General features: G+C 42.9%; 1 protein-coding gene across 1 annotated transcript; it reads left to right on the top strand.

The window, feature by feature from the left end:
- The first annotated feature begins 492 nt into the window (after positions 1–492).
- fbxw4 (F-box and WD repeat domain containing 4) lies at positions 493–22,979 on the top strand. Its single transcript, XM_057047917.1, has 9 exons — positions 493–848; positions 3,285–3,380; positions 3,509–3,694; positions 3,842–3,974; positions 4,306–4,391; positions 15,931–15,996; positions 19,348–19,488; positions 22,316–22,457; positions 22,549–22,979. The coding sequence occupies exons 1-9, from the start codon at positions 664–666 to the stop codon at positions 22,672–22,674; spliced, it is 1,161 nt and encodes a 386-aa protein (XP_056903897.1). The 5' UTR covers positions 493–663; the 3' UTR covers positions 22,675–22,979.
- The last annotated feature ends 4,900 nt before the right edge of the window (positions 22,980–27,879 follow it).

Genomic DNA, 27,879 nt, shown 5'->3' with positions numbered 1-27,879 from the left:
AGTTTGTATTTCATAAAAGACCTGTTGTAATTGATGTTTATGAAAATGATAAAATAAACATGAATGCCTGAATTATAGATACAAATAAAGATAAATACATTGGGGAAACCTTATCACACAGAAAGTTATTTTATTTGGAATTTCTATTTTTAAGGGTTAGGTCTACCATTTGTTCTGAAATTGTATTTTTACAAATGTGTATCATGAGGGTGATAGAACACGGTTTGAGGTATAAAATAGTGTTGGATATGATGTTGAACCTTGTGTTTAACATATTTGCGGATTTATCTGTTTTTAAATCATTGTTTTGTTGGAAGAACAGCATTTTGTCATTCCTCTCCTAACGCTTTTCCTTTAAGTGCACACACCCTCATACATTTAGAAAAACCCCGTTTTTATGATGAATATCTATACATAAAGTAACTAACGTCAGGCCTTCTTCCGGTCACCCCCGCGGACCCTCGACCGACGTCATCACGTCGGCGTGCGTCGTGACGTCACCACAGACTCACTGGTTTCCTGCTTCCTGTTTCATTCGTCGTATTGCTCTCTAAAAAATGGAATAATGTTTGCGTTATTAAACAACCCTCTTTTATTACAAACGAAAATCTCTGGTGGCGGCGCGTACGAGGAGGGAACGGGCGTGCGGGCACAGCGCCCACCATGCTGTTCCTCCAGCTGCCGGATGATGTTCTTTATCACATCCTCTCATATTTGGACTTCAAGTCTCTCGGTCGCCTATCTCAAGTTTGTAAAAGTACTTACCAGTTTTTGAACCGCGATGCTGTCTGGAGGAACGTTGCTAAAGAGTTTTTAAACACTGGGATTACTTGGAGCGGGACCGACAAGTAAGATACAAGTTACACGCTGAGGAGGGCAGTTGCTGCTTCTGTAGCTTAATTTTGACCAAACAAGTGTTGATCAGGAACATTTCATCTTTTGGTGCTGATTTAATGCGCATAACCTGTTTGAATGTCTACTTTCTGTCCCCCTGTTCTGTTTTTCCAGTCCCCCGTTTGACTTCAGGCTATCTGGATGTTTTGCTTTGGTGGGGTGGGGGGGCAGAGCCCGAGGGGTCACTCACCTTTTAAAAACTTAGGCCTGTCATATTCCTGAACAAGAACTACAATCATTTCGGTTCATAGAAATGTATGAATATAAATAAAACAATCATTTGCATTCTTGGTCAATATTTGTAAATAAATAACTAAATAAATGTCTATTTGTTTAAAGGTTGCTTAATGGGGGGCTGCAGCTACATCACTGTTGTACAGTTGTTGTAAAGTTGTACTGTTGTTGTAATGTTGTTGTACAGTTTTTGTCACCTGTGGCGTAATTGGACTACAAAGTTCCAAGTGACTCTTGTAGATGAGTGTCCGCCAGGTGTGTTCTGTTCTTGTTCTTTACAAAAGTTAGCTGAAAGAGGCTGATTCACATTGTTCTACTCAGTCACTCAGTGTGATAAGAAAAGTGTTCAACAACTTTATCTGAATGCTAGGCTTTATTTTAAAGAGGGCCACTGTCATGTGGCAGTCCTACTTCCCAAAGTAACTGGTCAGGACCCCTAATATATGTAGTCTAAACACAGGTACAAGTGCCTGACCTAAAACAATCATTCAATATGCACACCTATAAATACTGCACACATCACATAGGTACAACCAGAAATACACAGTTCATACACCCTTCTCATATTCTGTGTTGTGTAAGGCACCAAAGTTAGGTCTGCCCCCATTGGCTTTGAAATGGATTGGGGGGGGGGGGGGTGAGCCTTCTCCCAGGTGCCTTCCAGCCAGAAATGGGGCCCAGCCTGAACAAGTTGCCAGCTCATCGCAGGGCCAACAAGGATGAATAATATATTTGCAACTCCACATATTTCAGATTTCCAGTGATCATCCATGTATTTAGATTGCATGAAACCTGATTTTTTTTTAGCAAACAGAAATGCTGCAACACTGTGTACAGTTCTGTGTAATAACAGGTCACTGTCTTTAGCTAACAGCCCCTCCTGTACTGCCCCTTTGGTGACTTGTGTTGTTTGGTGGTGGAGCAATTGCTGTTTATAATTATCATGATATTGTGATTAGTGGTAAATGTATTTTGGGAGGTCGATTTAGCCTTTGTTGGAGAGATACAGTGGAGACAGACAGCAAAGGGATGACGTGCACTAAACTGATTCTGGGGAGCATGATTGAAAGTACCCTCTTTGATTTTTGGGTGCAATAGACGATTCGTTGGTTTATTACTTCGAAAGTCAGTCTTTGGTATTTGTTTGAGCTATTTTAGTAGCTACAAACACTTTCGCTTGCTTTTAGAATTGAATCGAATAGTTTTTATACATGAACAGAATTTCATACCCTAAAATGTCACTGTGAGAGAAGTCAATCTTTTTTTTTGAAGCGTCTGCATCTACATTTTTGAATATGAAACTCACAAACAGGCCCCAACTGAAGTCAGTGAATCTTGTAGATTTGATAGGTTAGTATGTATAAATGTTTTTTAGCCCCTGATCAGTGAACTAATCCTAAATAGAATGTCTCTCTTGGTGTTTTATGAACCCTCTGTAAACTGAACTCAAAGCTCCTGATCACGTCTTACTTCTTGATTTTAAATCCATTGAAATGGCGTACAGAGGCATGTTATGGTGTCTGTCTCCCAGAATCACGGTTTCAGAAGAAAAAGCAGCTTTTTTATTTGTTATTTTATATCGGGTGAACAATGATGTTCGAGTAAAGATGGAGATGGACAGTCCTGATCCGCCCCGCCGCTGCCACTGTGGGCCAACCTAATCTGTGGGATATTTGATGTTGGAACACCTGGAGGAAATCCGTGCAAACGTGGAGAGACACAGACAGGCCTGTTTTAGCTGGAGATTGAACCCACAACCTTCTTGCTGTGAGGCAATTGTGCTACGGCAACAACGTGCCATATTATTGAAGCTTGGCCCGTTCCATCAGCTTTATATTTTCTATTTATATGTAATGAAACCATCTTGATTACACATGTTATCATTCACTGTTTATTAGGAGAAAAATGTTAGAGCAAAATTTTATTCTTTTGCTTTAACATATTTGTTTTATCTAAAGCTTTATTTGCTTTTATTTTTGGAGACTAGTCCTGGTTTTCCATTGTTGTCTAGTCATTGTCATTGTTGTCAGATTCTAGCTTTAAAACAATGCTGCCATTTTCCCCCTCACTTCTGAAACTATACAGGTTAAATTAGTTAACAGAAACACCTATATTGATTAAAGTTCGGTCAAGTGATAGTTTAAATCCTGTTGCAGATATGGTCACATCCCACTGAAGAACAGAGTAAGAACTGCTCAGAACTGGTACAACGGGATCTGTAAAAGGGCTACTCCTCTCAAGTGGAAGACAAAGTAAGTAAATTGTTTCCAGCCGTACCTTTCTTGCACGCCATCCCTTAATATACATATTTTAGAACGTACAAAGCATTCTCGCCCTTGCTAGTGTTGTTTCTTACATGAATCACGTGGCCTCTCTGCAGGCTACTGCCATGGCTGCAGCTGGATGGGGACACGCTCTTTCTGTCTCAGGCCGGGGAGATCGGAGCGTACCATCTGCGTCAGGCTTCCAGTAAATTCTCTCGGAAGCCGAAGGAAACCTACTCAGGCCACAAAGGAGATGTGTGTCGCTTTTCGCTGACTGACTCTCACCTGATCAGTGGTGGAAGGTAACTTCCTCTCCCCTGCGACATGTGTTTATGAAATAGCATGCAGGAATTATTGTGGAGCTCTTTGGTTCCATTTGGTCATTGAAGACTTGGAGGAGTTCAATAGTGATTCATTTTTAAGAGTTTAACCCCCTTCCTTTGTTCCAGTGATGGGAAGATCCTGGTATACAACAGGGGCAACTACAAGTCCGTGGAACTTTCAGGTCATAAACAGGAAGTGAACTGCCTGGATACTAAGAATGGGTTGATCATCAGTGGATCCAGAGACCAAACAACCCGGGTAGGATCATTTTATAACCCTGGAATGTTGTGTTTTGAATTCAATAATACTATTGTTGCTGAAAGAATTTCCTGTCACTATAGCAACAAAATGTCAACTCTATTGATCTACACAATTACAGTATGATATATATGATAATGGTTAATTGTCATAGAGAAGTGGCGATAAATTCACTTTCACCACAATAGATACAAATTTTGATGGACTTGGTGTTGGTAAATGTTCTAAACTTGGTCTCCATTCATTCTGTTGATATACAATATATAATATATTGCATAAAATCCACAGTAAAATCCACAAATATCCAGCATGTTGCTTTTTTTTGCTCTAGATTTGGACTTTGGCTTCCACGTACCCGCGAGAGACGCTTCATATGAACGACAGAGTGTGGTCTGTTGCCATTAATCCTTCGCTAAAGTAAGAATTTAATGCTTCGTTGGCTGATGTTTGACAGAAATAAGAATCCTGCTGTCACCTTCTGTGAGAACCTTTTTTATGCCTTCTGACCCAGCTTGTCTTTCCTGAACTGTTGGTGCCTAAATTTGCTATGTTTCAGTTTGGTTTGTCTTTGTGCATTGCTTTGAGAACACATTGACATTTTTCTGCAAAAAGAGTCTTTATTCTGTGTGGATAGTGTTCTCGTGAAGTCGAATTTCTGTTACATGCCAATGTACATTTATGCTACTATATGACAGACTTGATAATCCACACAGAAGCAAGTCCACACACACACACACACACACACACACACACACACACACACCTACCTGTAACTGATCCGGACTATCCTACCTCTATCTGACCCCCACTCCTAAATACCCCGAATAGAGTGAAATAAAAAGAATTCTCCTTCCGCTCTATATATTGTCAAAAATGAAGGTCCTCGGAAACCGGTTTTGTAAATCTGCTTCAAATAAACCAGAAACTTTACAGTTTAGACACAAAATGCCCGATTTGTTTGTAGCTGATCAAATGTGATTGCTGTAAAAATCTCATTTTGATTTGGTGTTGAACTTCTCTCAAGATCCTGTAAATTAGTAAGCAGCAAGTAAAGTGTTGGCTTTGACTTGAAATCTGTGACTGCTGAGACAAGGAAATAGGAAGTGCAGTTTATCAGGGCACTTGCATCGCTCAGATCTGAGAGGAACAGGCAGATTATCCACATCATTAATTCTCCAATTTACTGCCTGAAATAGTCCACTCGCCACCCTCTGATAATGGGAACTTAGTCCTTACTTCTTACTGACCAACGACCTGGTTAATTAAAATTCTCCTGCAGACCAGGTGTCAACTTACTGATAAACCTGTTCAACACACTTCAGCACCACACACCAAACAAACCCAAGCACATCTTCTTTTAGTCAATTCTTGATGGAAAAACATTTGTATTTTTGTGTCTTATGCTTGATGGGCACTTGAAAGAACAGGTTTTACAATTATCTAGTATCCCTATCTACGGTAGTATATCTTGATCTAGCATAGTTTGAACATGCTTGGATTTGTGTGTAACAGCAGAAAAAGAGCACATATGTAATTTGTTTTAAATGGAAAGTTGGTTTATGCATTCAAAGTGTTAAAATCAGTGTAATGAATAATGTAAAAGAATACAGTTTTCTTACAACAGATAGTTGCAACCTGTGTGGTTTCCAGTCAACAGGCTGATTTTCTTCCCAGATGTACAACTCAAAACAGATGTCGTAATTCATTGTGCTAAACAATCAGAGGCATTTGCTTGTGGCATATGTCACACAGTTTGTAAGATGCCTAAAGGCTCCTTTGGAGTGAGTCTGGTAAATGGTGGCTGCCTGCACAGCATGGCTTCAAGCACAGAACAGAGGGAAGAGAGGAAGAGCGGCTTGTGTTAGAAATGTTACTGCCTGAGCTTCACACCCTAAAGATTGCTTTGATCACTCACCGAAATGGCCTCTTTTCAGAATTAATATGTGTTTATTCCACATGCGCATCAATGTTTTTAAATGTAACCTTGCTGGTCAGTACCATTAACATGTTCCACTCCATAAAAAAAAAAAAAGATAAAATAGACCTGTTCTAATATAAGGGATGAGCTTCTGACCACTCAGCATGGTGTTATTGGACGTCACTTTGTCGTGCTGGCAACAGAACTGGCCAGTCAACATTCGTATAAATGGCCTGAAACGGAATTGTTAAGACCAGACTGCAGTAGTCATGACAACAGATTAGAAACACACGCAACATGGGAACACCTCACATCACGACAGATGCGCTAGACCAAACCTGGAAACTAGAGTACATGTTTTTGATAAAGACCATTTCTGTCATGGAGGTATTTTGATGCTAATGTTGGATGATTAATAGAAAACAGTACTTTTTATTTGACCACAAACCAACCGTTAGTGTGCATTACAGCACTGCATTAGGCCAAAAAACAATGACCTCATTTTATAAATAACTGAGTTTCAGTGAGGAGAGGTTACTGTAAAAAGTAAATGTAAGAGATGCACACCACCCCCCTCAAAAAAAAGCTCATTTCAGCTCAAATGAATAGTCTCTACAAAGCAGCCTGGCCTTGGAACCAAAGTTTCTTCAGCAGTATGAGCTCCCAACCTTTTTGGTGTCACATTATGTGATCATCAATACATTTCAGATAATCCAGCCTCCACACGCGCACACAAAGCGTCTGTGCTCCGTTTCCATCCCTGCCTTTATCATTTTCCACTGATATCATCTCAAGGTCTGTTGGTCAGGATTATTATGGCTTCAGTGAAATGCCATGGTTGGCGCCAGACAGCCGCCCACACCTTTTCTCCCCGATGCCTTGGAAACATATTGATCCCGTCAGGTTGTCGTGGACCTGGACCTTGTTTTTCTTTTATATCCCTGGTCCAGTCGTGATATGACCTGCTAATGTGATCTCTGAACACAGCTACGCATCCAACGATGAAACACGAGGAGGGCTTACGAGATCCGTCACTTCTTTAATCGCCATTATGAACCATTACAATGCTTTCATCACCTCAGTTTTATTTTATTTCTGACAGTTCAATAATCTGCACAGGATTGACCACAAAGCCTGCTCACATTATCGGGCAGACTCTGTTTTTTTATTCAGGTTTTTTTTTGTGTTTATACCTGACTAACACGGAGACCTCTCCCCGACCCTCTGTTTTTGGTTTCCCTTCCATGTTACGTGCTTGTTGTCTGTTGGCCATTGGATGTGAGGCACATCGTTAGCTAATAGTTGACTTTGGGGTTTTCGGCACTAACCTCGTTCTCATTGAAACAAGACCTAACAGGCTGGAGTGTTGGCAGGGTTACTGCAAACGTGTAGCGGGGGGTCAGATCTCACTCCGTGTCGAGGCTGGGAGGATTTCTCAGACAAGGCTGCGCTTGTCCAGCTATGGTTCACTTTTTGGTGACATATGGCACAAGTTAAAATGGCTGCATTAATTAGTAATTGTGATTAGTGGTAATTGCACGGAAAAACGTGCTGAGGCAGCGGGAACGCAGTTTGATTTGCCCTGCAAGCTTGGTTCAGTCAAAATGTATAGATTTATAAATAATGAGGTTTTTTTTATTATTATTTATTTTTTCAATGTCGCCAAAAATGTTGGGCTGAGTGTCAGACATAATGTCAACCCTTATATTCTGATGTTTTTATACAAGGATGACCAGGTCAGAGTTTAGTACTTTACTACTTCAGTAATGTTTGATAACGTGTCTCTGACAGGACTCAAGTCAGATATTGACTGTTTATTTATTTCCTGTCCTCTTCTCCATCAGGCTGGTTCCGTTTGTTGGGAATTCCGTGATTCCAACAAAAGTCAAATGATTTAAAGTCATTTGTCAGTAAGGGCGGTTCTGGAAAATCCCGAAAGATAACGGTTTTATAATGGTATTTGTTTTTAAGTCCACACAAATACTTCAGATGGTTCTCTTGAGTTAAAAGCATTAATGCAGGTATGTTTGACAAGTCGCTGCTCCTGTAACAAAGCAGCTTAAAGACAGAAATGTCTGTACATTGTTTTGTGTCAACTTCTGGCCAGACTGGGTAGGTATTCTGACTTGGATCTCAGTTGGGGTTTGGGGGGTATAGAGTTAGTGAAGGGAGAAGCTACCCTGAAGAGAGGTGAGAACAGGGAGGGGATTAGAATTGTTTTGTCTAGAATTCCTCAAGCACAACTACAAAGATGTTGCAGGGGCCAAAAGCGCTTTTGAAAGTTTCCAAAAGGAGAAATTTATTGTTGGATAAACCATCCCCAATTCGCCACTTTCTCAGCACCACTGGGGGAGGACGACCTTTAACCTCCAATATCAAAGTACAGGGTGACGCCACAGCAGCCACCCAGCCAGCCAGAGCCTTCCCCTCTCTGACTCCAAAACCCACCCACCCACTACCTCCTTACTGCTGCCTCCACCAACCAACCCCACACACTCCAATTTCACCCCCACTGCTCTGCCCCACTCAACCGCAAGAAAAAGCCTGAAATTCATGTCTTTCTCTTTGGTCTCTCCCGAGCCGTCCCCGTGGCTCAGGAGTCAAGAATTCAATTAGTTAAAAAAAGAGAAGAAAAGAGTGAGGCTGCAACAATGCAGAAATAAGGGGGCAGAATGTGCGTTCCCACACCCTAAATACAGGGCGCTTTCCTTGGGGCCCTCTGAGCCAGAGGACCCACACCACAGGAGGCGAGAATAATCACAGCTCCCTCTGAACCCCCTCATTACACAGACACATGCACACACACTCACACACACACCTTACATTCCAGATAGCTTCAAGCAGACATGCATTACAGGCAGACATTCTCATGGAGAGCGACACACCTTACAGACACCTCACACATAAACACGCACTGAAAGAAACTTCCAACACACACACACACACACACACACACACCATGTAAAACCTTTCATTATGCGACGGCCTCATACAGGTGTTCTTGGGTCTTAAGTTTACAAGGGAAAAGCATTTTCATGCAAGATGCAAGTTAATTGGTACATGAAAGATTCTGAAACTGTCCCACATCTCACACGGTTCAAATGGTGACATTCAATTAAACATGTAAAGATTTATTTCTTTTTAAGGAAAATATCTTAAAGACTAATCACAAATACGCTGAATTGTCCTCTTTTTAAATGAAAAACAGTGGATTTATGTCATGATTTCAGACAGCCTTCAGCCTTGTAACTTTCAAAATAAATTCTGGTGCTTTATGATTGCCATAACGCACCATGTGTATACGTTTTACGCAGTGAAAAAGAATATTGTGACACCTGTTTTGGGGCAGGTCAGTGGTGCTGTGTTCACCACTGTTTCGGGGTTCACATGATCTGGCGTTGTGTTCCCCTGGCTTGGTCTCCCCGGGCTCTCTGCTAGTAATCCACCGGTGAACTACTTTAAAATGACCTTAGGGTTGAATGTGAATGATGATTTACATCAATCTTGATTAATTTCCATTCATTGTTAAATGTTACATTTTGTGGGAGGGAAAAAAAGCCTAATAGAAGGTGATGTATAAACTCACCTCGTGTGATTAAAACTGTAGAACAAATGTGGTGTCCAGATATCAAAATAAGGAAATATCATGAGAGCCAACTGGCAACACCTTCATAAAGTCTTCGCCCTTCAGTTTCCTGCGACTTATCTGCCGATTTATTTGACGATGTTCTACAAACGGGTCAGAGCACCAGTCCTCACCAGGGAATGGAGTTGAGCATGTGCTGCACACGTTAACTGCACTAAAATGTTCTAAAAGTCAGAATAATCGTGCAAAGGCGTTAATCTAGATTAAAACATTAATTTTGGAAGCCCCACATGAAGCTCATCGAAGCTTTTGAATGGTGCATTTTGAGAAAAGGCATTGTCTGCTTTATAGAACTTGATTATTAATGAGTAATATCCATTGGTGCAACGTGCATATTTATTTGAAGCAGATTCAACTGTATATAGTGAATTGTTAACATATTGTGTATGTGTGCATTGTGTATAGAACCCACTAGCGTGGGAGTGTGTGATATGTGGCGATGGCAGTGTTATCCATACAGCACATTATCCTAATGAGCGTCACTCCCACCACATTTTGAGGAGGACAAAGCTCTGTGATCACTGAGCCTCTGCTTCTAGTGGTTCCCAATTTAAAACATGTCAGTCGCGCTCTTTGCTGGCCCCAGCCATGCAAACACTTGTCACAGACTCCTCTTTTCACCGACTTGCACCAGAAATATCTCCAAACAATTGCAGCTCAAGTTTAACTGCACTTTCCCTCATTTTGTGTGAAAAAATACTGTTTTAAAACCAAGCTCTGGTAAAACATACATTACTCAAATATTTTTTTTAAAAGAATTACTAACAGCTTTGGCTGTGGTTCACTGTCAACTAATGCTTCAAGCTTTTAGTTAGAATTTAGAATTGAAGTTTTTACTACAGTTTACAAAGTTCGGTGTTACTTTTGGGTTTGCATTTTTCAAACAAGTCACTACCGACTCGAGAGTGTGAGCGTGCATTTGACTTTAAAGTCAACTGAAAGTACAGTTTGTTAACTCTAGTTGGCGCCGAGTGGACCGACACCGTTGGTAAGATCTCTGTGATGGACTAGATCTCATTACATCAGTTATCATCTGTGTTCAGTCTTATCTGTATTCTGCTTCATTTTTCAGTGTCAGCTGGATTATTAGCTTGCACGTTACAGTAGTCCTAACATAATGCTACAAAATAAATAACCTTAACTGTAACACTGACTAATGCAGTTATGTCTTCTAGCTCGTTTGCTAACTAACCTGTGGCTCTTTCACTTGCCAAATCAAGTAGTGTCAAATGGATGTGGTGACCTTTTTGGTCGAAACGCCTTTAAATCATCCTGAACATACACATGCTGTATCTGTACAAAAAGGCTTTTTAATGGTTGTCAAGTAGCAGCTCAATCACTCGCACACAGGACAACTATCAAAAAAAGTGAGCACCATTTCTAATTGATAATAACGAAGTAGCTAACATCTAAATCTAATCCAAATGTTCATTTTCTGCCTTAAATATTGACTCTTTTAATAAAAATAATTAAACGATGACCCCTCTGACCGTTGGCGTGCTGTGTCTGACGTAAACTTCCAACGAGGAATGGTCCTATGTTGGGTCCTGGTCTGTTCCAGCTGGATGGGCAGAGCTGAGAGGCCGGCTGAGGAATGTCCTGGTGACCCTGCACACAGGAGTGACAAACAGAAGCCAAAAGGGCTATGACGGGGTGGTGTGTGTGTGTGTGTGTGTGTGTGTGTGTGTGTGTGTGTGTGTGTGTGTGTGTGTGTGTGTCTTTAATTTCATGCCTTTTTTGAGTTAACATTCATCTCTGTGATGATGCATATGAGTGTCCATGTATATCAATGCATAAAAAAGGGTTAGCAGGGGAACAGTAGGGAAATAAAAGGAAGTGTGTGTGTGTGTGTGTGTGTGTGTCTGTGTGTGAATGTGTGTGTCTGTGTGTGTGTCTTTGTCAGCAGGGGTCAGTACTTGCACCCTTTGACCATTGTCTAAATCCCTGACCGCTATTAAAGCATCATAACCCTTTGAGCTCAAGCATATTTAGAAAGCAGATAAAAGCACTTTTTACAAACTAGATACACGTCAGGCACAAAGCCCGGGGTCAAGCGCAACAAATTAACAACCCTCTTTCTGATGGGAGCTTTGGGGTGTGGGGGTGGAGGGTGGCTGGGCAAAGCTAAACCGCCCCTGGAGTCCACAGCTGAAATGCCTCCACATTCCCAGAGCAGGGATGTGGGCTGTTCTCTTGCATTCATGTGTAATTGGTCCTTGGGGCAGAGGCTGAGATAAATACTGACTTACTTTTTGTGTTTGTATTATATCCTCTCAACAGAGGACTTGTTGGGAATTCCGTAATTCCAACAAAAGTCAAGATGGTCATTATTAAAGGCAAGAATTTCAATCATTTGTCAGTCAGGGCAATTATGGCCAGGTTACTACACACTGAAGAAGAATCTTTTTGCAATAGAAATTCGATTTTGAATTGCGTTCTTAATGCTATAATGATGACACCACTCGTCGATTGCATCCAGGGGCCGACTACATCAGATTACTCTCTACGTATTTGCACTTGGGACTTACTTTCTCTGCAGTAATATAATAATGCTTATGGTCACATTAAGAAGGTATTACTGTTATGCATGACCTCTTTACAACAGACCGACTCCCTCTCGTGGGAACGTGGTTTCCACATGAACGCCATCCACTCTGTCCCACTCTAGCCTCCCTGCTTGTCACCAGGAGGATCCCGTTAGGTCCCTCCCCACCTCACTTTGGTTGTGTTCAGGCTGGAATTGTAAAAGCGAGATAGCCGCAGCCGTAATCGTGTGCGCTAGTATTAGTGATTAGAAACCGTAGCACATTCTGGTGAATGATTGTATCTCGCCAGACGCTGGCTCACTTGCAGGATCTGCGTAGATCACTGTCCTATCTGTGTACACCTCCCCAACCAGTAGCCTTTCACCGTGAATGTGTGTGTGTGCAAGTTTGCCACGAGTTTCTAATCAAGCATTGGATGTATTTATGTAATGCAATGATATATTGGGGGGGGCAACTAGAGATATCAAATAAAGAATAAGGGTGCAGCTTTGTTCCGTGGCTGAGCTTTTGGTCAAGCGTGGCGCTCTCTGTGGGGTCATCGTGTTGATGTAGAGCTAACAATATTGGTACTGTTGCTTTCAACCCTCAGCAGGGGCTGGCAAACCTTGTATGTGTGCATATGTGTGTCCCTGTCTACGTTTCAACCATGTATGCACATGTGTGTGTGTGTGTGTGTGTGTGTGTGTGTGTGTGTGTGTGTGTGTGTGTGTGTGTGTGTTTTCCCACTCTGTGAGTTTATGTGACCCTGTCACATGGGCCCTTAGATAATACAGCTAGACGATGAGGTTACCCAAACGGCAGCAGTGGCCCAGCAGGCTGCTAATGATGACAGAAGGAAAGAGGGGAGGAACCTAAGAAGGAGAGAATGGTGACCCTGCTTGGTCAGTGTGAGTGTATTAATAGCACAGACATTTTCTTTAGGAGTTAATTCATTAATCAGTGGGTTTCACCAGGATTTAGTCGAGGGATGTTTCCGGTTTTGGTTAATTGCAGAACGGATATCCCAATTTGCCGAGATTTATTGTTTATCTAAACTGACCCCTCGTCGAGTACGTATGTCTTAAATGAGAAAACTGGATTTGTTTTTCCTGCTTCTTTGAAACAATCTAATCTTCTTACAGAAGGTGCAAAGTCCAGTAGGTTTCCAATAGACGTGCGTGTGTGCACGGACTGGTATTGAGGGACATGCTTACCCCACATTAGGCGAGAGAGGCTCTGACCTTAGCAGCTATAATATCAGTGCAAATTCTGACCTCCAATCAGGCCTGGTGGTTTTTTCAGAAGAGGCGAAAGTGGCTGGGATGAGACAAGGGGGTGTAGCTCTTTCATTGTATGGCTGCTGTCCCCTGTCCTGCCTCTGCCAGCATCATGGCCCAGTGAGGGGTGAGTAATGTGAGTAATGGAGAGTAATAAGGTCCAGATATTGAGTGTGACTACAACCCTATTGTATCCTGTGTCAGTGGGGTCAGGGGTCAACCACTGTGCATATTGGTCCTGGCCCTGCCCGACCCATTTGGACCATAAATGAGTTTACCCAACACTAATTACTGGGAGCTTGCCAATGGACTGTGCTGCCTAATGGTCCTGACAGCTGCCTGTCAGGCGTATTAAGCTACCACCCCCCATCCCCTGTTCTGTCCTACCCCTTTAACCTACCTACCCCCAACTCAGGACATCACATTCCCTCCCCACATTGTTGTGTGTGGCATCCCTCTATCAAAGATCGGCTCGGTGCTGTCTGGACGTTTGGTTTGTCTTTTTCCAGGAATTTGCAAAGCCACATTTATTTTACTGTATCACTTACCTGAGACTTCTGTTGGATCTTAACGGCCCCTGGATGAAAAAAATATATAGAGTGAAGTATTAAAATGATTCTATTGATGACAAGTGGTTCAATTTTACTAACCCTAAAATAAAAGATCAATTAAGTGATGTTTATATCGTGTTTATATTGAGAAATGTTAATAAGTTTTAAACATGCAACATCGCATGGGTCATATGGTCATAAAGTTAACCTTCAGTGACCTTAATCTTTTGGGCGTGCATCTAACATCAACCAGCCAGGATAAGAGTACCATTACTCCAAAAAAAGAAAGCAATAAGTAAATGGATAGAAATGGGCGGTACAGCTATATGGAATACCTGGGTCTTGAGTGGTGGCAGTGTAGAGGTACTGTGGTGGAAGTATTGGGGCCTGTAATAGAAGACTTCCACATTCCACAAGTTGGAATGAGGAACTCGGTGTTGTGGGATCCGTTGGGAGCAAAGAGAGTGGATGGGTGAGTGTGGATGAGGTCAGCAAGGTGCTGCTGGTCAAGGGAGGGAACGGAAGCTGGAACACGCTCAACTTTCCAGTCACGTTAGCTCAGAACCTCCACCCGGGGTAATAAGCACATGATAGAATAAGATGGCAAAACAAGCAGCTGAAATAAGTTTCCTCCAGTGGTGCTGAAGGTAGAGCCGCATATTTCATATTGGAGGAAACCAAAAATCATCAAGCAGTTTAGTTTCAGTGGAGCTGAAACATAAAGACGACCTACCTATGGGAACTTTTGCACAGACACTTATGGCCTCAAATGAAAGTAACTCTGGGTTACAAGCGCTGGGGTCAGCATAAATGACATAAATCCTGTGCTGAATAGGCATACTTGGAATTTCTGGAATTCAACTCTCCCAAATTTTGCCTAATGGCCAGTATGCACTGTGCAGTTTTAGCAATCTAGACGATTGCCTGACAGTCTCTGCAAAACAATGAGGAATGGGACTTGAACTCCTGTAACACTGATAGTCACGTGCACAGAAAAGTCTGTGGTGGAAGAGGAGAAAGGGAATGTGCACTTGGTTGTGGCTCAGGAAGGTTGGAGGGAGTTGGAGGTGGGCTACTTATATTGCACATCTACTAGCATTTAGCATGTAACGCCGCTACTACTACTTCCTGTCCCATTTCTGTTGCTGGCGTCAAGTTATGTTTGGTCTCAAGACGTTGATGTCTGTCCTTGAACCTGTGCAACGTCATAGTTCCGTGTTTTGGTCCACGACGGTCATCTTTCATCTGGGACACCCCAAAATCTTACAGTGTATAACAGCTATAGTGGTTAATATGGCGGCTGCAGCAGACTCCTTTGTGCTAAGTTTTATTCTCAATTTTGGCTCTCTCAAAACTTTTTTTCTTTATTGCAACTCCATTTTGATTTTGCAGCTTCAAAACGACACACAATGTTCCCTGAAACGGATACATTGGAGATTCAGGCAGGGATGGTGGGAATTGTGAAAATACGGTGTTTTCACCCAGCCAGCGACATTCATCACTATCTGCCCAAGTGACAAAGGGCGGGTCCTCCTCCTGTCTGTCAACCCTGTAGGAGGGCAATAAGCCTTGAGATTTTAGCCCTACCCTACTGAAGCCCCCCTACCAACCAGCACCCCTGACAATCACCCCACCCTCTACATCGCATGCAACACCAAAACACACCTCATCAACGCACTCCCAGCGAGCACCTCCCCTCTCCTTTGACAGCTCCCACCTCTCCACATGCATGACTGCATACCTAGACTTCCAGGCTGCCGTCCCAATCAAAGGATCACCGGTGATTTTGGATTTGCCCCTATTATTCCTACACAGTATGTTGTGGATTGACACGAGTGTGTGTAGGGGTGGGTGTGTTCCTCACGCCAAAATTTTCAAAACTAGTAAATTTACCTTTTTGATCTTTTTTCAGATTAAAGATGAAACAACACCTTCCCCCTATAATTCACAAAAAAGTTGATTTAGAAAGTGATTATGTGTGTGTGTGTGTGTGTCCATGTTATTTACATGTAACTTTGTTTGTTCTTTTTCATTTCCAGCTCCTTCGTTACAGGAACTGCTTGCTGTAAAAATATTTCTCCTCTGCAAATCTGGGATGTTGAACGGTAAGTCAGACTTTTCTTGAAGAGAAAAAATGGATTCTGTCTCTTGTTTATCTGATATATCTGTAGGTATTGATTCTATCATCAACAAATGACTTGCAAACATTGGCTTCTGACTTGAGAACTTGCTATTATTGATTTGGGCCCCATTTGTCTTTAGAATGTTTTAATAATTTTGGGAGGACTCTATGGAATAGAACTATTTATCCTTGGTTGCATATTCGGGTGGTTTTGGCTACACAGCCGTGACGCAAATCCACTGTTTTTGTCACAGAATACCCCAAATAATTTGTAACATGGTTCATGATCCTGTCAGCAGCAGCTTTATAAATATTATATATTTATATACCATCCATCAGCTACAACTGTTGTGCAGAGTTTGTGGGATTATGAAGATATTTCCTGTCAAATTTCCTATCAATATTCCTGATCAGTATCAATTGTCTTGTGATCATGATCGGCCAGTAAGGGTTGGGGGGGGGTGTCCTGAGCACCACACTCGCTCAGTCATTTATCCTGATTAAAGACAGATGGCGAGAAAAGGCGTCAGAGGAATCAGAGCCTGACCACCAGCACGTGACTCCGAGTCCCCTCTGTTTTTCTTTTCTTTTCTTTTTTTAAATACAACTGTCTTGGTTTGAATTCCTGAAATAGTTGAAGCTGAAAAGGTTGTGAAACCCAGTTAACGCCGTTATACAAAAACGGGATTGTTTCCGGTGCGCGGGAGTGTGCGACGTGTTAAGGTGGTTATTGTGGATGGGTGACGCCTCTGTCAGCTGTCTCTCAGCTTGGAGTGCAGCCTCAGTTTTGTAGACATGCAGCAGGTTGGTGGCTTCTCTTTGTTTGTTTTTAGGTTTGACAAAAACCTCAGCGGGACGTCTTTTCTCTACATGTCAGATGCCTTTTGACAAGGCTGCCTGTTCCCAGTGCATCCCCAGGCTCCCGTTTAAAGCTCAGACTTAACCACCTCTCTCTACAATAAAGGATAATTCCCTTAGCTTCTGCTATTTTTTTCGACATTGTCAATTCATTAATGATTCCTTTCAGAACCTGTGCATGTGTGTGTGGCCCCTGAAGCTGACCTGACTCCTGCAGTGAGACAGGACAGCCTGGAATCAGGACTTAGACGCTGTATGTCCCACAGCCAGAAGCCCCATCGGAACAATCACTGTCTGTGCCCCCTGAGGCCAGCAGTCTACACACCTTACAAAGTAACTGCCACACTGCAGCTCAAACTGCTTTGTTCTCAATCAGCAAGGTTATTTCTTTCCAAAAACGATGATTTCCATTTGAATCGTCGCCATTCATTCCAGCAGCAAGTCGCATCGGGCTTTAAGGGTAGTTCTCATTAGGGACTGAATGAGGCTGACAAATGCATGTTTTCATTTTGGGAAATAGGTTCTGCTTTAGGAAAAATAATCAAATCACACGATGTCTGTCTAGGTACATGGTGTCATTATCGTCAATACACACATGTCACTTGAATATGGCAGAAACCAACCAACCTGTCAAAAAATATGCATGATAATCAGTAAAATATAGAGAAAATTAGAACATATAAAATATAGTAAAGCCAAATGTATGAAATTAACCAAAAAAAAGGCCCACATGTCCAAATGGAGTAGGAAGGATTATAATAATTGTGATATTTGGCCATTTTGGCCTTAATAAAGTGGCCGGCAGGTGTTACCGTTCTGTGTGAGTCCAAATCAGAACATCATCAGAACGTCTTCTTGCAGAATATTCCAAGACATCGCGTTGTGACCTACACATTTACAGACCACACAATGCAAATGTAGTCTATATATCTGGGGTCAAAGGTCAGTTTTGATTGCTATTGCTCCAAAAACAAGGTCAGTGAATAAATTCCCCTTGTATGGAACCTCTGGGCCAGAATTCTTCTCTGGATACTTTCTTCTGCACTTTCTCTCTTCTTTTAATTGGCTGTGAGAATCAGAACACAAGTCATTTATAGCCGCCGGTCCCCAACAGAGCCAGGGATGGGAGTAAAACGCAGACTCTCATTCAGTCGGCATTTTCCCGACTGCATTGTTTTCCTACGGCTGGAAAACTGTTATTTGCCGCCTGCGCGCGGTACTTCCTAGTCAGGCATGCTGGAGGCCACTCTCAGGTGTTTACCATTATGGACCTAGACAAGCAGAGGAGAGAACGGTCACATCAGACCCCTGTGCCGCTGCTGGCTAACAGATCAGTCATTTTGACAGATTACATGCTTATGCTTCCATCCTGTAATCACACGCATCCATAAAAGTCAGTGACCTACCAATTTGAGACTCCCTGCTGTCTTGCGCTGTGCGCCTGCTAATCGTGCAGTGCTTTACCGACTTTAAGATCCATGTACAGATGTCAGGTCCATTTTATGGAAGCCTAGTTTTTATTATTCTCAAGCTTTTTTGGCCTTTTTTTTCAGTCCCAGAACCGCATCCAGTTCCAAGACTCCCACTCTGACGTGTTTTAGTTGGATATGAATTAATGATATCTTTTTTTGATGAGTGATGAGGCTGCTGGGACGAGCTCCTAACCCTTTGGTTTGAACGAGTGTGGCATGTGCTAAGCTATTTGGTTTACTGGTAAAGGGAAAATGAGGGGTCACTGCCCCACACAGACATAAAATCAGCCTTATCACAGACTCCCCATTGGTCCGGGCTTAGTGTTGAGACCCTGGCAATGAGAAAGCGCTCACCCAATAATGCAACCTGTGGGGAAAGCCCTGGTACAATAAGAAGGCCCCCTGGGGTAAGGCCGGAGGATTACCAGCCTGAGCCTGTGGATTGAGCTCCAGGGCGAGGGAGGGGGCACGAGTCGGAGCACAAGACTGCTTGGTCACCAAGGCCAGTGGCCTCCTGTAAATGGTTGCTACGGGGCAGGTATCAAACATGCAAGAGTCGCACACAGTCACGGTCATGGAGGGTATTAAATGGCAACAAAGAGACAGTTATTCTGCAATAATCTGCCCTGCTGAGTGCAAGTTATTCTCCAATAATCAAGAGGCTCGGAGCAAGCGGGAAAGCGCTGTGATCACAATAGCATGCTGCTGCTTCAAGCGTATACACATTCACACAGGTCACACCGCATCAACCAGACACATTCTTTATTTATCACTTGTATCGCTTGCACAAGATTTTGTGTTTGCTCACTTCCACCTACCAAGTCACGATCTCCCCACACAGCTTTATGGATTACGTTTGTCTTGCTCGGTTCAATATCTGATGGGTGTAAATGCAACATTGTCGCCGCTTGTTCATCGATCACCAGTTCAAAATGTTTTGAAAACACTGATTCTTTCCTTCTTGTTCATGAATTTCCTTCTTTGCAATGCTCTCTCTTCCTCAGGCTGGAGTTTGTGTGCAGTCTTGGCTCCCAGTTCCGTCGCGGCGCCGGCGTTTTGGATATCGTTTTCGAGACGCCGTTCCAGCTCTTGACGTGTGGCTACGACACCTTCATTAGAATGTGGGACCTTCGGCTCAATCCAAGGTGTGTCAGCGTTATATGTTTGTCAGGCTGGGCTCAAATTTACTGCATTAAATACAATGATTTATACTATATTATTAGCACAGTGAAGCGTTCGCTCCATACATCATCATTACTTCGAGCAGATTAGGCACCTTGTTTTTTAGAGCCTTTCTGTAAATGTGATTCTGTTTTTTGGGGGATTTTTTTACTGTGGGGGGGTTTGAGGAAAAATACATTTACTGATAACACAGTTCTTTTTCTGTCTGTCTTTTCCTCCATTTTTTATGTGTTGTTGCCAGTAACATCTGTGGAGGTACCACGTTGACAGCTGGTTATGTGTCATATCGCATCTAAGCGTTCTAAACAAACACATTTGGCCAAAGAACTTCACATTTACCGATGGTGCTCATGCTCCTCGCCCTCATTCCACATTTAAACACAGTCAAAACTTTAAACTTTAAAGCTTGGTCTGCAAAAAATGACTTTTGGCCTTAAACTGAAAAGTCAATTATTGTTTTGTTTTTTAAAATTCTCTTTATACTCATGCGGTATTCAGTTCAATGGGTGGTGGTAGCTCGGTCTTTTGGGGAAGTGGAGGGTTTCCTGTTCAAGTCCCGGTGTGCCCAAAACAAGGGAGGTGTTCTGGTAGTAGCACAGAGCACTGCCAAAGTACCCTTGAGCAAGGTACTGAACCCACAAATGCTCATGTAGGGCCCTGCGATGAACTGACGTCTCATCCAGGGGTGGACCTGCCTCTGCCCATACGTGCTTCCTCCATGACCCCAAAAGGGATAAAGCGGTCAAATCTAGCAAAAGTAAAAACAGATTATTTATTTAAAAACTGGAGTGTTTCTCACCTTGATCTCTTTTTGTAAAGAGATCAGAGATCTTTTTTGTATTTACCTTTTTTTTATTGCCATAATAGGCTCTGCTAATGTGTTGCTAATGTCAGCAATGGCGAGTTAGCATTTTTATTTCTCAAACGATTTCCTACTTCGTTAATGTAATGACACGCCTGCATACGTGCTAGTGTATTATAAACGAACACGCTTAACCTTATTCGACTGTAGAGGCAACATCAATTAGAATCAAGTTAGCCAAACTCAGTTTATTCTTACTTGTCCAGGAGAAGATCAGCAACTACTGTGTCGGTCTTTCGGCCGTCTCCATCTTTCAAAGGTATCTCCTGTACAGATCCCAGTCAGGGTTTATTACGTCAGACATTTGCGATCCGATACGTTTGTAGCAGAAGCTCAGTGTTAGCTGGCAACCTGGGTGCTGAAATGCTGCTGACATGGTGATTGGTCGATCAGAGGAGGGCGGGGCTACAGACCAAAACACCAAATGTAAACAGTATTTGCGGGCTCTTCACTTTTTAAAATGTGAATATTCTGTCTTGAATACACCCTGACATTATAAATGTTCCATCACAGACTGTTTTTAGTAGGACGTTAAAAGTCAATGATTTTTTTTATTTTTAGAAAGGTTTTCTCACCAGCTTCTTGATGGGGCATCATATTATTGCAGCTCCCTTGCAGTAATAAATGCAAAAAGGGCACTTGGTTAGAAAAGGCAAGGTGTATTTAGGGGGTAGATGGGTTTGGGCTGTATTTCTAGGAGTCAGTCAAGTAAGACAAATTCGATCTGATCGTCAAGTTGCTCTGGGGACAATGAAAGCAGTGGGGCTGGGGTGAAGATTGGCAGGCAGGGGTCCCTCTTTAGATATTAATAATTAATATGGTCAAATGTTACCAGTCTCAAAATGCTCCCAGGGTCATGAAGCAGGTTTAAGATGTCTGGAAGTCACAGCTCATCACCAGCAGCAGAGGCAAGAAACAATGAACACATTCAGTTTCTGTGAGATCCTCCAGATCTGGAGATATTGAGATTTAAAGAAAAAAGAAAAGTGAAGTAACTTTATAATTTACAACACGTAAAACATGGGTTAAGGTCATGTATGCCTCAAGAATGTATTTCTGGAAAATCAATCGAGAATAGAACAATATCCAAATAGTCAAATAATCAAGTTTCCTGCTCAGTGAACTTCTGATTATGTTGTTTATTAAAAACTTACATATTAGGGGAAATATGTCTTTTGAGTGAGTGAGTGAGTGAGTGAGTGAGTGAGTGAGTGAGTGAGTGAGTGAGTGAGTGAGTGAGTGAGTGAGTGAGTGAGTGAGTGAGTGAGTGAGTGAGTGAGTGAGTGAGTATTTGAAGGCTGCTTAACTAAATGAGCGATACAATTACTATAGGTGACCTTTCGCTCAGAGGTTTGTGTGTGCGTGTGTGTGTGTGTGTGGTGTGTGTGTGTGAGGGAGAGGGAGCTCCAGACATCCCTGCTGCCCCACTGTCTGCCCCAAGTGTCTCCCCATCACTTATTGATGAAGGTGCTCTAATGGAGGATCGATGGTGATTGGCATAAAGGGGAAGTATTCCTAAAATACTTCCCCTCATCCTGACCACAGCCACCACCCCAGAGCCTCTCGCTCTCTCCCTGTCTGTCGCTTTCTTTTAACCTTCTTGTTAACTAGAACTTGTAAACAAAGAAGTGGCCTCTGTCATTAATGGGACCTATTTTTAAATCACGTATTTTGCTTTGAATCCAGTTTGAGTTTCCAGCTTTACACATTTTCCCAGATCCGCCCACCCAGAGGCGTCCCGGACATTTGTGGCAGTTTTCTGTTTCTCTATTTGCACCAAATGGTGTATAAAGTTTTGGGAAACTTTACCTTTGACCTTTTTCCAGTGTAGCGCAGACTTACAGGAGATAATGCGTAGCCCTGTTTTTACCGTAAACATTTGAGCATTTGTCCTTTTGATATTAACAGTTTTTAACTGTATCCAACAGAAAGTGTGTTAAAGAGTGGGAGGAACCTCACGACTGTACGCTGTACTGCATCCAGACGGATGGGAATCACATGATAGCCAGTGGCTCCTCCTACTACGGCGTTGTGCGCTTCTGGGACAAGCGACAGTCCAAGTGTCTTCAGGTGTGTAGAGTTCATCCTTCAGGGAAATGCCAGAAATGTGATGTTGTGCACGTGACCGCGGTGGTGACCTCAGTCTGTGTTTGTTGGGCAGTACTTCCAGCTGTGCGCCCACCCCGTGACCAGCCCGGTTTACTGCCTGCAGTTCAGCAGCTCCCACCTGTACGCGGCCCTGGCAAACACGCTGCAGACTCTGGACTTCAGCCAGAGCCTCTTCTAAACAACGTCTGTTCTTAAAGCTGTATTTTTGGGAAATATGTTATCATGACTTTTGTATCTGACGGTTCAATCAGTGTTTTTTTGTGTCTATGAAAAAATATTGAGATTTGACATTTTAAGTTATTGGAAATTCAGGACAAGGTAAAGGTATAGTTCTATTGTTTTTTATTGAAGATTCATCTTAAGATTTACAAATCTTATATATGTTCAGTTGTTAGTCCACCCAGCAACCCACACTAGTGGGCCATTGTAACACTGGCATGTTTATCATCAATAAAATGTGAACTGGATTGGGTTGAATGACAATCGGACGTGTCTCGCGTGGACTTCCTCATTTGCTGCCATTGTTTGGACAACCTCAGCCGCAGCTTTTACCCACTATGCTTTAATTTGAGTTTTGTTTTTGGTCAGATTAGGAACAGTCACCTTAATAGGACAGCGAGGATTTCCTGTGAAGATGCACCACAACACTGACTGTGGCTCAGCGGCTCCCATTCATGGGGCAGGGGGGCATGCCGGAGCCTGTCAGTAAATCCATTACCTCGAGGCACTTCGAGCACACATGCTTAACGCATAAAAATCACGTGCTCACTGTCTGCCGAGCCGCTGGAGGAACCCAGCTCTGGAAAAACACGGGCAAACTTTCTCCCTCCGCTCGTCGGAGCGGCTGCCTGGACCCAGCCGAGGTCTTTGACAGGATTAGGGCACATTAGCCTTTTGACAAACCTGTCTCAACGCTGTGGAAACAAACTATTTTGGCTTACATACATTTGACCCCTGCACCTGAGATCACACATCAGAGGACGGGAGTCTTTAGAGACTCCACTCCGCACAAAGCCTGGATCCAGTTTGATGGACAGAGATCAAATCTGCTCGATCGCATGTGCGGAGAATAAAAATACGTACAGTGCACCTGGCGTTTCACACCCCCCGGGGAGCAGATCAGACCAGGTGGGTGGGTGGGTGGCCAGTTACTCATTTTACTATACGACGTTTGTTCCCTTTCAAAACAATCCACAAAATTGAAAAAATTGAACTGGCTCCAGAGCTCATGAATCTATTATTTTAAATTAAATTATTTCAGAATCAAGTGCATGTTTTATTAGTAGTAGTAGTATTAGCAGTAGGAATAGTATTAGTATTATTGTTGTTGTTATTATTCTAAATGTGCTCTGTGTGGTGTTTTGTGCTGGGTCGATGCTAAATTATGATGTTGCCACAAGCAGCACACATGGTGCTGGGCACCGACCTTCCCTACATGCCATTAATGGCATATATTAGATCATATGCTATCCATTAGCTAATATACGGGGCCACTTAAGAGGAGTGACCAGGGTGCATACAGACATTGCACACCCATGCAAGAGATGAGAGCCCCAGGGACTGCTGATAGTTTAATTAATCATAGAGGGCGTTGATGGGTGGGTGGGTGGGGGGGTCACCACAACAACACATCGCACAGCAGAATTGCAGGGTGGAAGATTCAAGGTAAATCTTTTTATATTCCTTGACGGTTTTTTACGCACTTGTATCAGCAGTTGATTATGACAACTCAACTCAACAGGTGGGTCCAGGATTTCCGGGGATGAAACATTCACCTTTGGGCAATGTTGCCATTTTGTACCTCAGTGAAATTTGAGAAACATTTTTACGGATGCTTCAAAGGAAATAAGTGAGCCTCAATTAATATTTAGCCATAGATGCAAAATGTACTGCGGTGCCTTGTTAATCACTTTTGGACGCGCAGCCACACACACACACACAGTAACGCTGAGTATAAACCGTAGTTTGGGGCGGTTGATAACAGATGAGGGCGTCCAGAATCCCTTGGATAGACGGCTGATCTTGGCTTGTCTCTACATGTCCCCTCCTCTGTAGTGTCACTCAGGTTGGAGCGCTCAGACCTCCTGGTTTGCTTTCCCATCCGTGAGGTGATGGATGACATCATCCAGGTGCTGCATCATCAGGGAGCGATCCTGCAAACCCACCGGAGGGATCTCTATTCACTTTATTACTCTGGGAGGGTGGGGGGGGACTACTTTTTCCAGCTGCTTTATTCACAGCGGGGAGATTTTTCATGTTCTTGACACAGAGTGTGATTTTAAACATAAGAACGAGCGTATAAGACGATGATATTAAAGGTTCAGCCAACATTTTTCATCCTTCTTATTCCCCATCAGGGTTCTGGAACCATCCCAGCATGGGGTTGTGACGCTTTGGTGCCGCAGCCCACAGAGCACATTGATCCTTTCATCGGTTTCAACGTCGATCAATAGCACAAAAATAAAATGTTGCTTCACTGTCTGTGTCCCTCTTACATGGATAAAACTCCGTAAGGGATGTCGTGCAAAAGGTCACCGCCACTGTCGGCCATTAAATGGACAGAGGAGAAGGACGACCTTTGATCCCAGAGATGTCCAGCTCCACACACACACACACACACACACACACACACACACACACACACACACACACACACAAACTAGCCCTGATGATTCTGTTAAAGGCACTTCATTTTAAAATGTATCAACTATTGTCATTAGAACACAGTTTATTTCTTCCATTTACCGCCTCATTCCAACCTTTCCTTCAGGGAGAAAACACAATAGAAGAATAAAATAATAAGTATCCCTTATGGTTCAGATTGTAATATTTAACAACCTGCTGATCGTTTTTCTTATTTCTTTAATGCAGCTCTTCCAAATATTTGGTCTGCTTTCACCATCTAACAAAATGAAAATACGACGCAATCAAAGGGGACTAAACGTGATTTTACACGACATAAGTAGAGGAGGAAAGAGACAAACCCGTCCTGGTTCCAGAGGCCGAACCAGCATCTTCTGATCTGATCGCGAGGTGAAAACAGCCCCTGAAAGCTGCGCACACTGCGCCACCAGGTGTTGATCGGTGCGAACTGCAGTGGATGCTGAAGAAAAGGGAGCCCTCTGCTCCGGTCCCGCACCACTGAGAGGAAATAGTTGCCAACCCTTCTTCAACCCTCTTGGTTACTTTACCGTTTTCTTCCTTGAAGGTCTGATGGAGGAAAGCAGCAAAGGAATTAAAGTCGGTTCTCCAACTTTACTCTGGCTTTGGTCACGTGGTTGAGAGAGCATTTCCACCTGATGGGCTCCGAGACCTCCTGCAGAAACTTGCTCTTAAACAAACAGAGCAGCCAGGCACCTGTCACACCCAAGGTCTGCAACCTGTGAATCATGCCTTTTCACACGAGGACTAACCTGTAATTTACCCTCAGCACTTAACAGCTCGGCCACTGCAACGTGAGACGATGCGAGGTATCCGGCGCTGTTTTCTTTGACCAAGTTCACTGGAGCTGAATGGGACAGAAGTCTCTTTTCCATGGATGCGAGGCTCGTTTCCTTCAGCTCTAGCCACCGAGGATCGGATATCAGGAGGAAACTTTCTGTGTGTTCTGGACAGATAGCTCTGTTTAAAGTCGGCGCCGTGAACTCTGACCCCGAGTTGGGCTGCGTTTCGCCCTTCTAACCTCCCATATAGTTGTGCCAATGGCGCCACCTGGCGTCCAGAGGACACGGTTTCTCTTCGACTTCTCTGGAAAGTTCCGCAATTGTTCCAAAGGAGATTTACTCTCCCTTGGAACTTTCTTTGCCAGCAAGTTTGTGATAGCTTGATAGATCTTTTACCAGAGCTGGAGCAAATAGACAAATCATCAAAATCTGAGGGCGACTTCAGAATTGTAACCACCTCTAACCAACATAAATAATGTAAAATCAGGATTTCTAATTAAATCCAGGAAAGAACTATTGGGGAAAATCCACTATTTTGTGGGGGACTTCTGAGCTGTCTGGATATGATTTCTTATATCTGAGTGTGACATTTTTGGCAGCATGATACAGTAAATCTGTATGTGCAGAATGGAGTTTATATTATATTTATAATGTCAGACAGATTCATATCCATATTTAAAATAGTTGTCAGTGACCATGAGTGTGTGTTTAGGTGTCTGCAGGGGTCCAAAAGACCATCAATATGTGAATTCTTTGATTATTTATTGATTGTGTAAATTCTAACTCTAATTATTGCATTTATCTCCAATCAAGACTTCTTGTTTATGACTTAAAACTGATGCATGACATCATCAACATCTTTTCCTCTAATAGCATAAAAACATAGAAGAAATAAATGTATTTATGTACCAACTACCTGAAATTCCCATCCCTGCATGGCTGTGTGGCTGTTCTTTCATCGAGAAAGAAAAAAGAAAAAAAAAACACCCCCTCACGGATAGAAAATTCCCACCTCCCAGTTCTCAGACCTCACCTGTCAGTCATTCCGTGGTTCCTGGTGCTTAAAGGATGACAGGCCTTTCAAGACCTCCAGCAGCCCCTCAAAGAAATAGCCTTCCTCCTGTCACAACCCAGCCGTTCCTCCCCTACCTCACCCCCCATCCCTCTTGGGCCCGCCAAACACACATAAAGTCCGAGTGAAGTGAGAGTGGCCCGGGCTCCCACTTTGCAGATCAGTCAGTGGATACCTGATTGTCACTCACGGGTCGCCCCTTTAATCCTATTGTTTCTCCAACAGGATTACTCACTGTGGTCCCTCTCTCTCTGTGGCTGCGCGCGGGAGAAAGGCCAGATTAAGGGGATTAGCGTGTATCCTCCTGACTTGTCAAACTGGGATGTAAGGAACCATTGACTTTCTTGGGGACCTTTGAATGATGATAGGCAGAGAGGTACCTAAAGAAGAGGTCATGAAAGGCAAAAGAACAGGACAAAATTCCTGATGGAACAATGACTCTTGTTTGCTTTTTGTTCCCTGAAAATGGGCCCAAGGTTTGAAAAGGATTTAAATCGATTTGCAAGACCAAAAAAAAAAAGTATCTTTCACTCGCAGAAACAACGAATGTAAGACAGTTTTAAAGGATGTAAGACAGTTTTTAAAGCGTATTGTATGTTTACACTAACACTCATGATCAGCCAAACATTCAATGTAAAGTTTTCTGGCTTGCTTTTAAAATTGTAAAGTACTTTTAGCTCAACTCCTTTTCAAGATTTCAGTGATTTTTCAGTGATGAATAAATGAGCTGTCTGTTCAAGTCACCACAAATCTGTCAGATGAAGCACGCAATGGGGAGATAAAGTTGATCTGCCACGTGCTGGATGTCCATCCATCCATCCATCCATCCATCCATCCATCCATCCATCCATCCTTCCATCCATCCATC

Source organism: Takifugu flavidus, chromosome 11 (genome assembly GCF_003711565.1).
Source record: "Takifugu flavidus isolate HTHZ2018 chromosome 11, ASM371156v2, whole genome shotgun sequence".
NCBI lineage: Eukaryota > Metazoa > Chordata > Actinopteri > Tetraodontiformes > Tetraodontidae > Takifugu > Takifugu flavidus.
Note: the sequence above shows the minus strand (reverse complement) of the source record. Positions and strands in the feature narration are given on the sequence as shown.

What these genes read in the sequence shown, in the direction of transcription:
- fbxw4 (XM_057047917.1), top strand. Translation starts at nt 664, where the DNA reads ATGCTGTTCCTCCAGCTGCCGGATGATGTTCTTTATCACATCCTCTCA. An exon ending in CCTCTCAAGTGGAAGACAAA is followed by an intron (nt 3,381 to 3,508) that starts GTAAGTAAATTG and finishes GCCTCTCTGCAG; the next exon opens with GCTACTGCCATGGCTGCAGC. An exon ending in CAAATCTGGGATGTTGAACG is followed by an intron (nt 15,997 to 19,347) that starts GTAAGTCAGACT and finishes TCTCTTCCTCAG; the next exon opens with GCTGGAGTTTGTGTGCAGTC.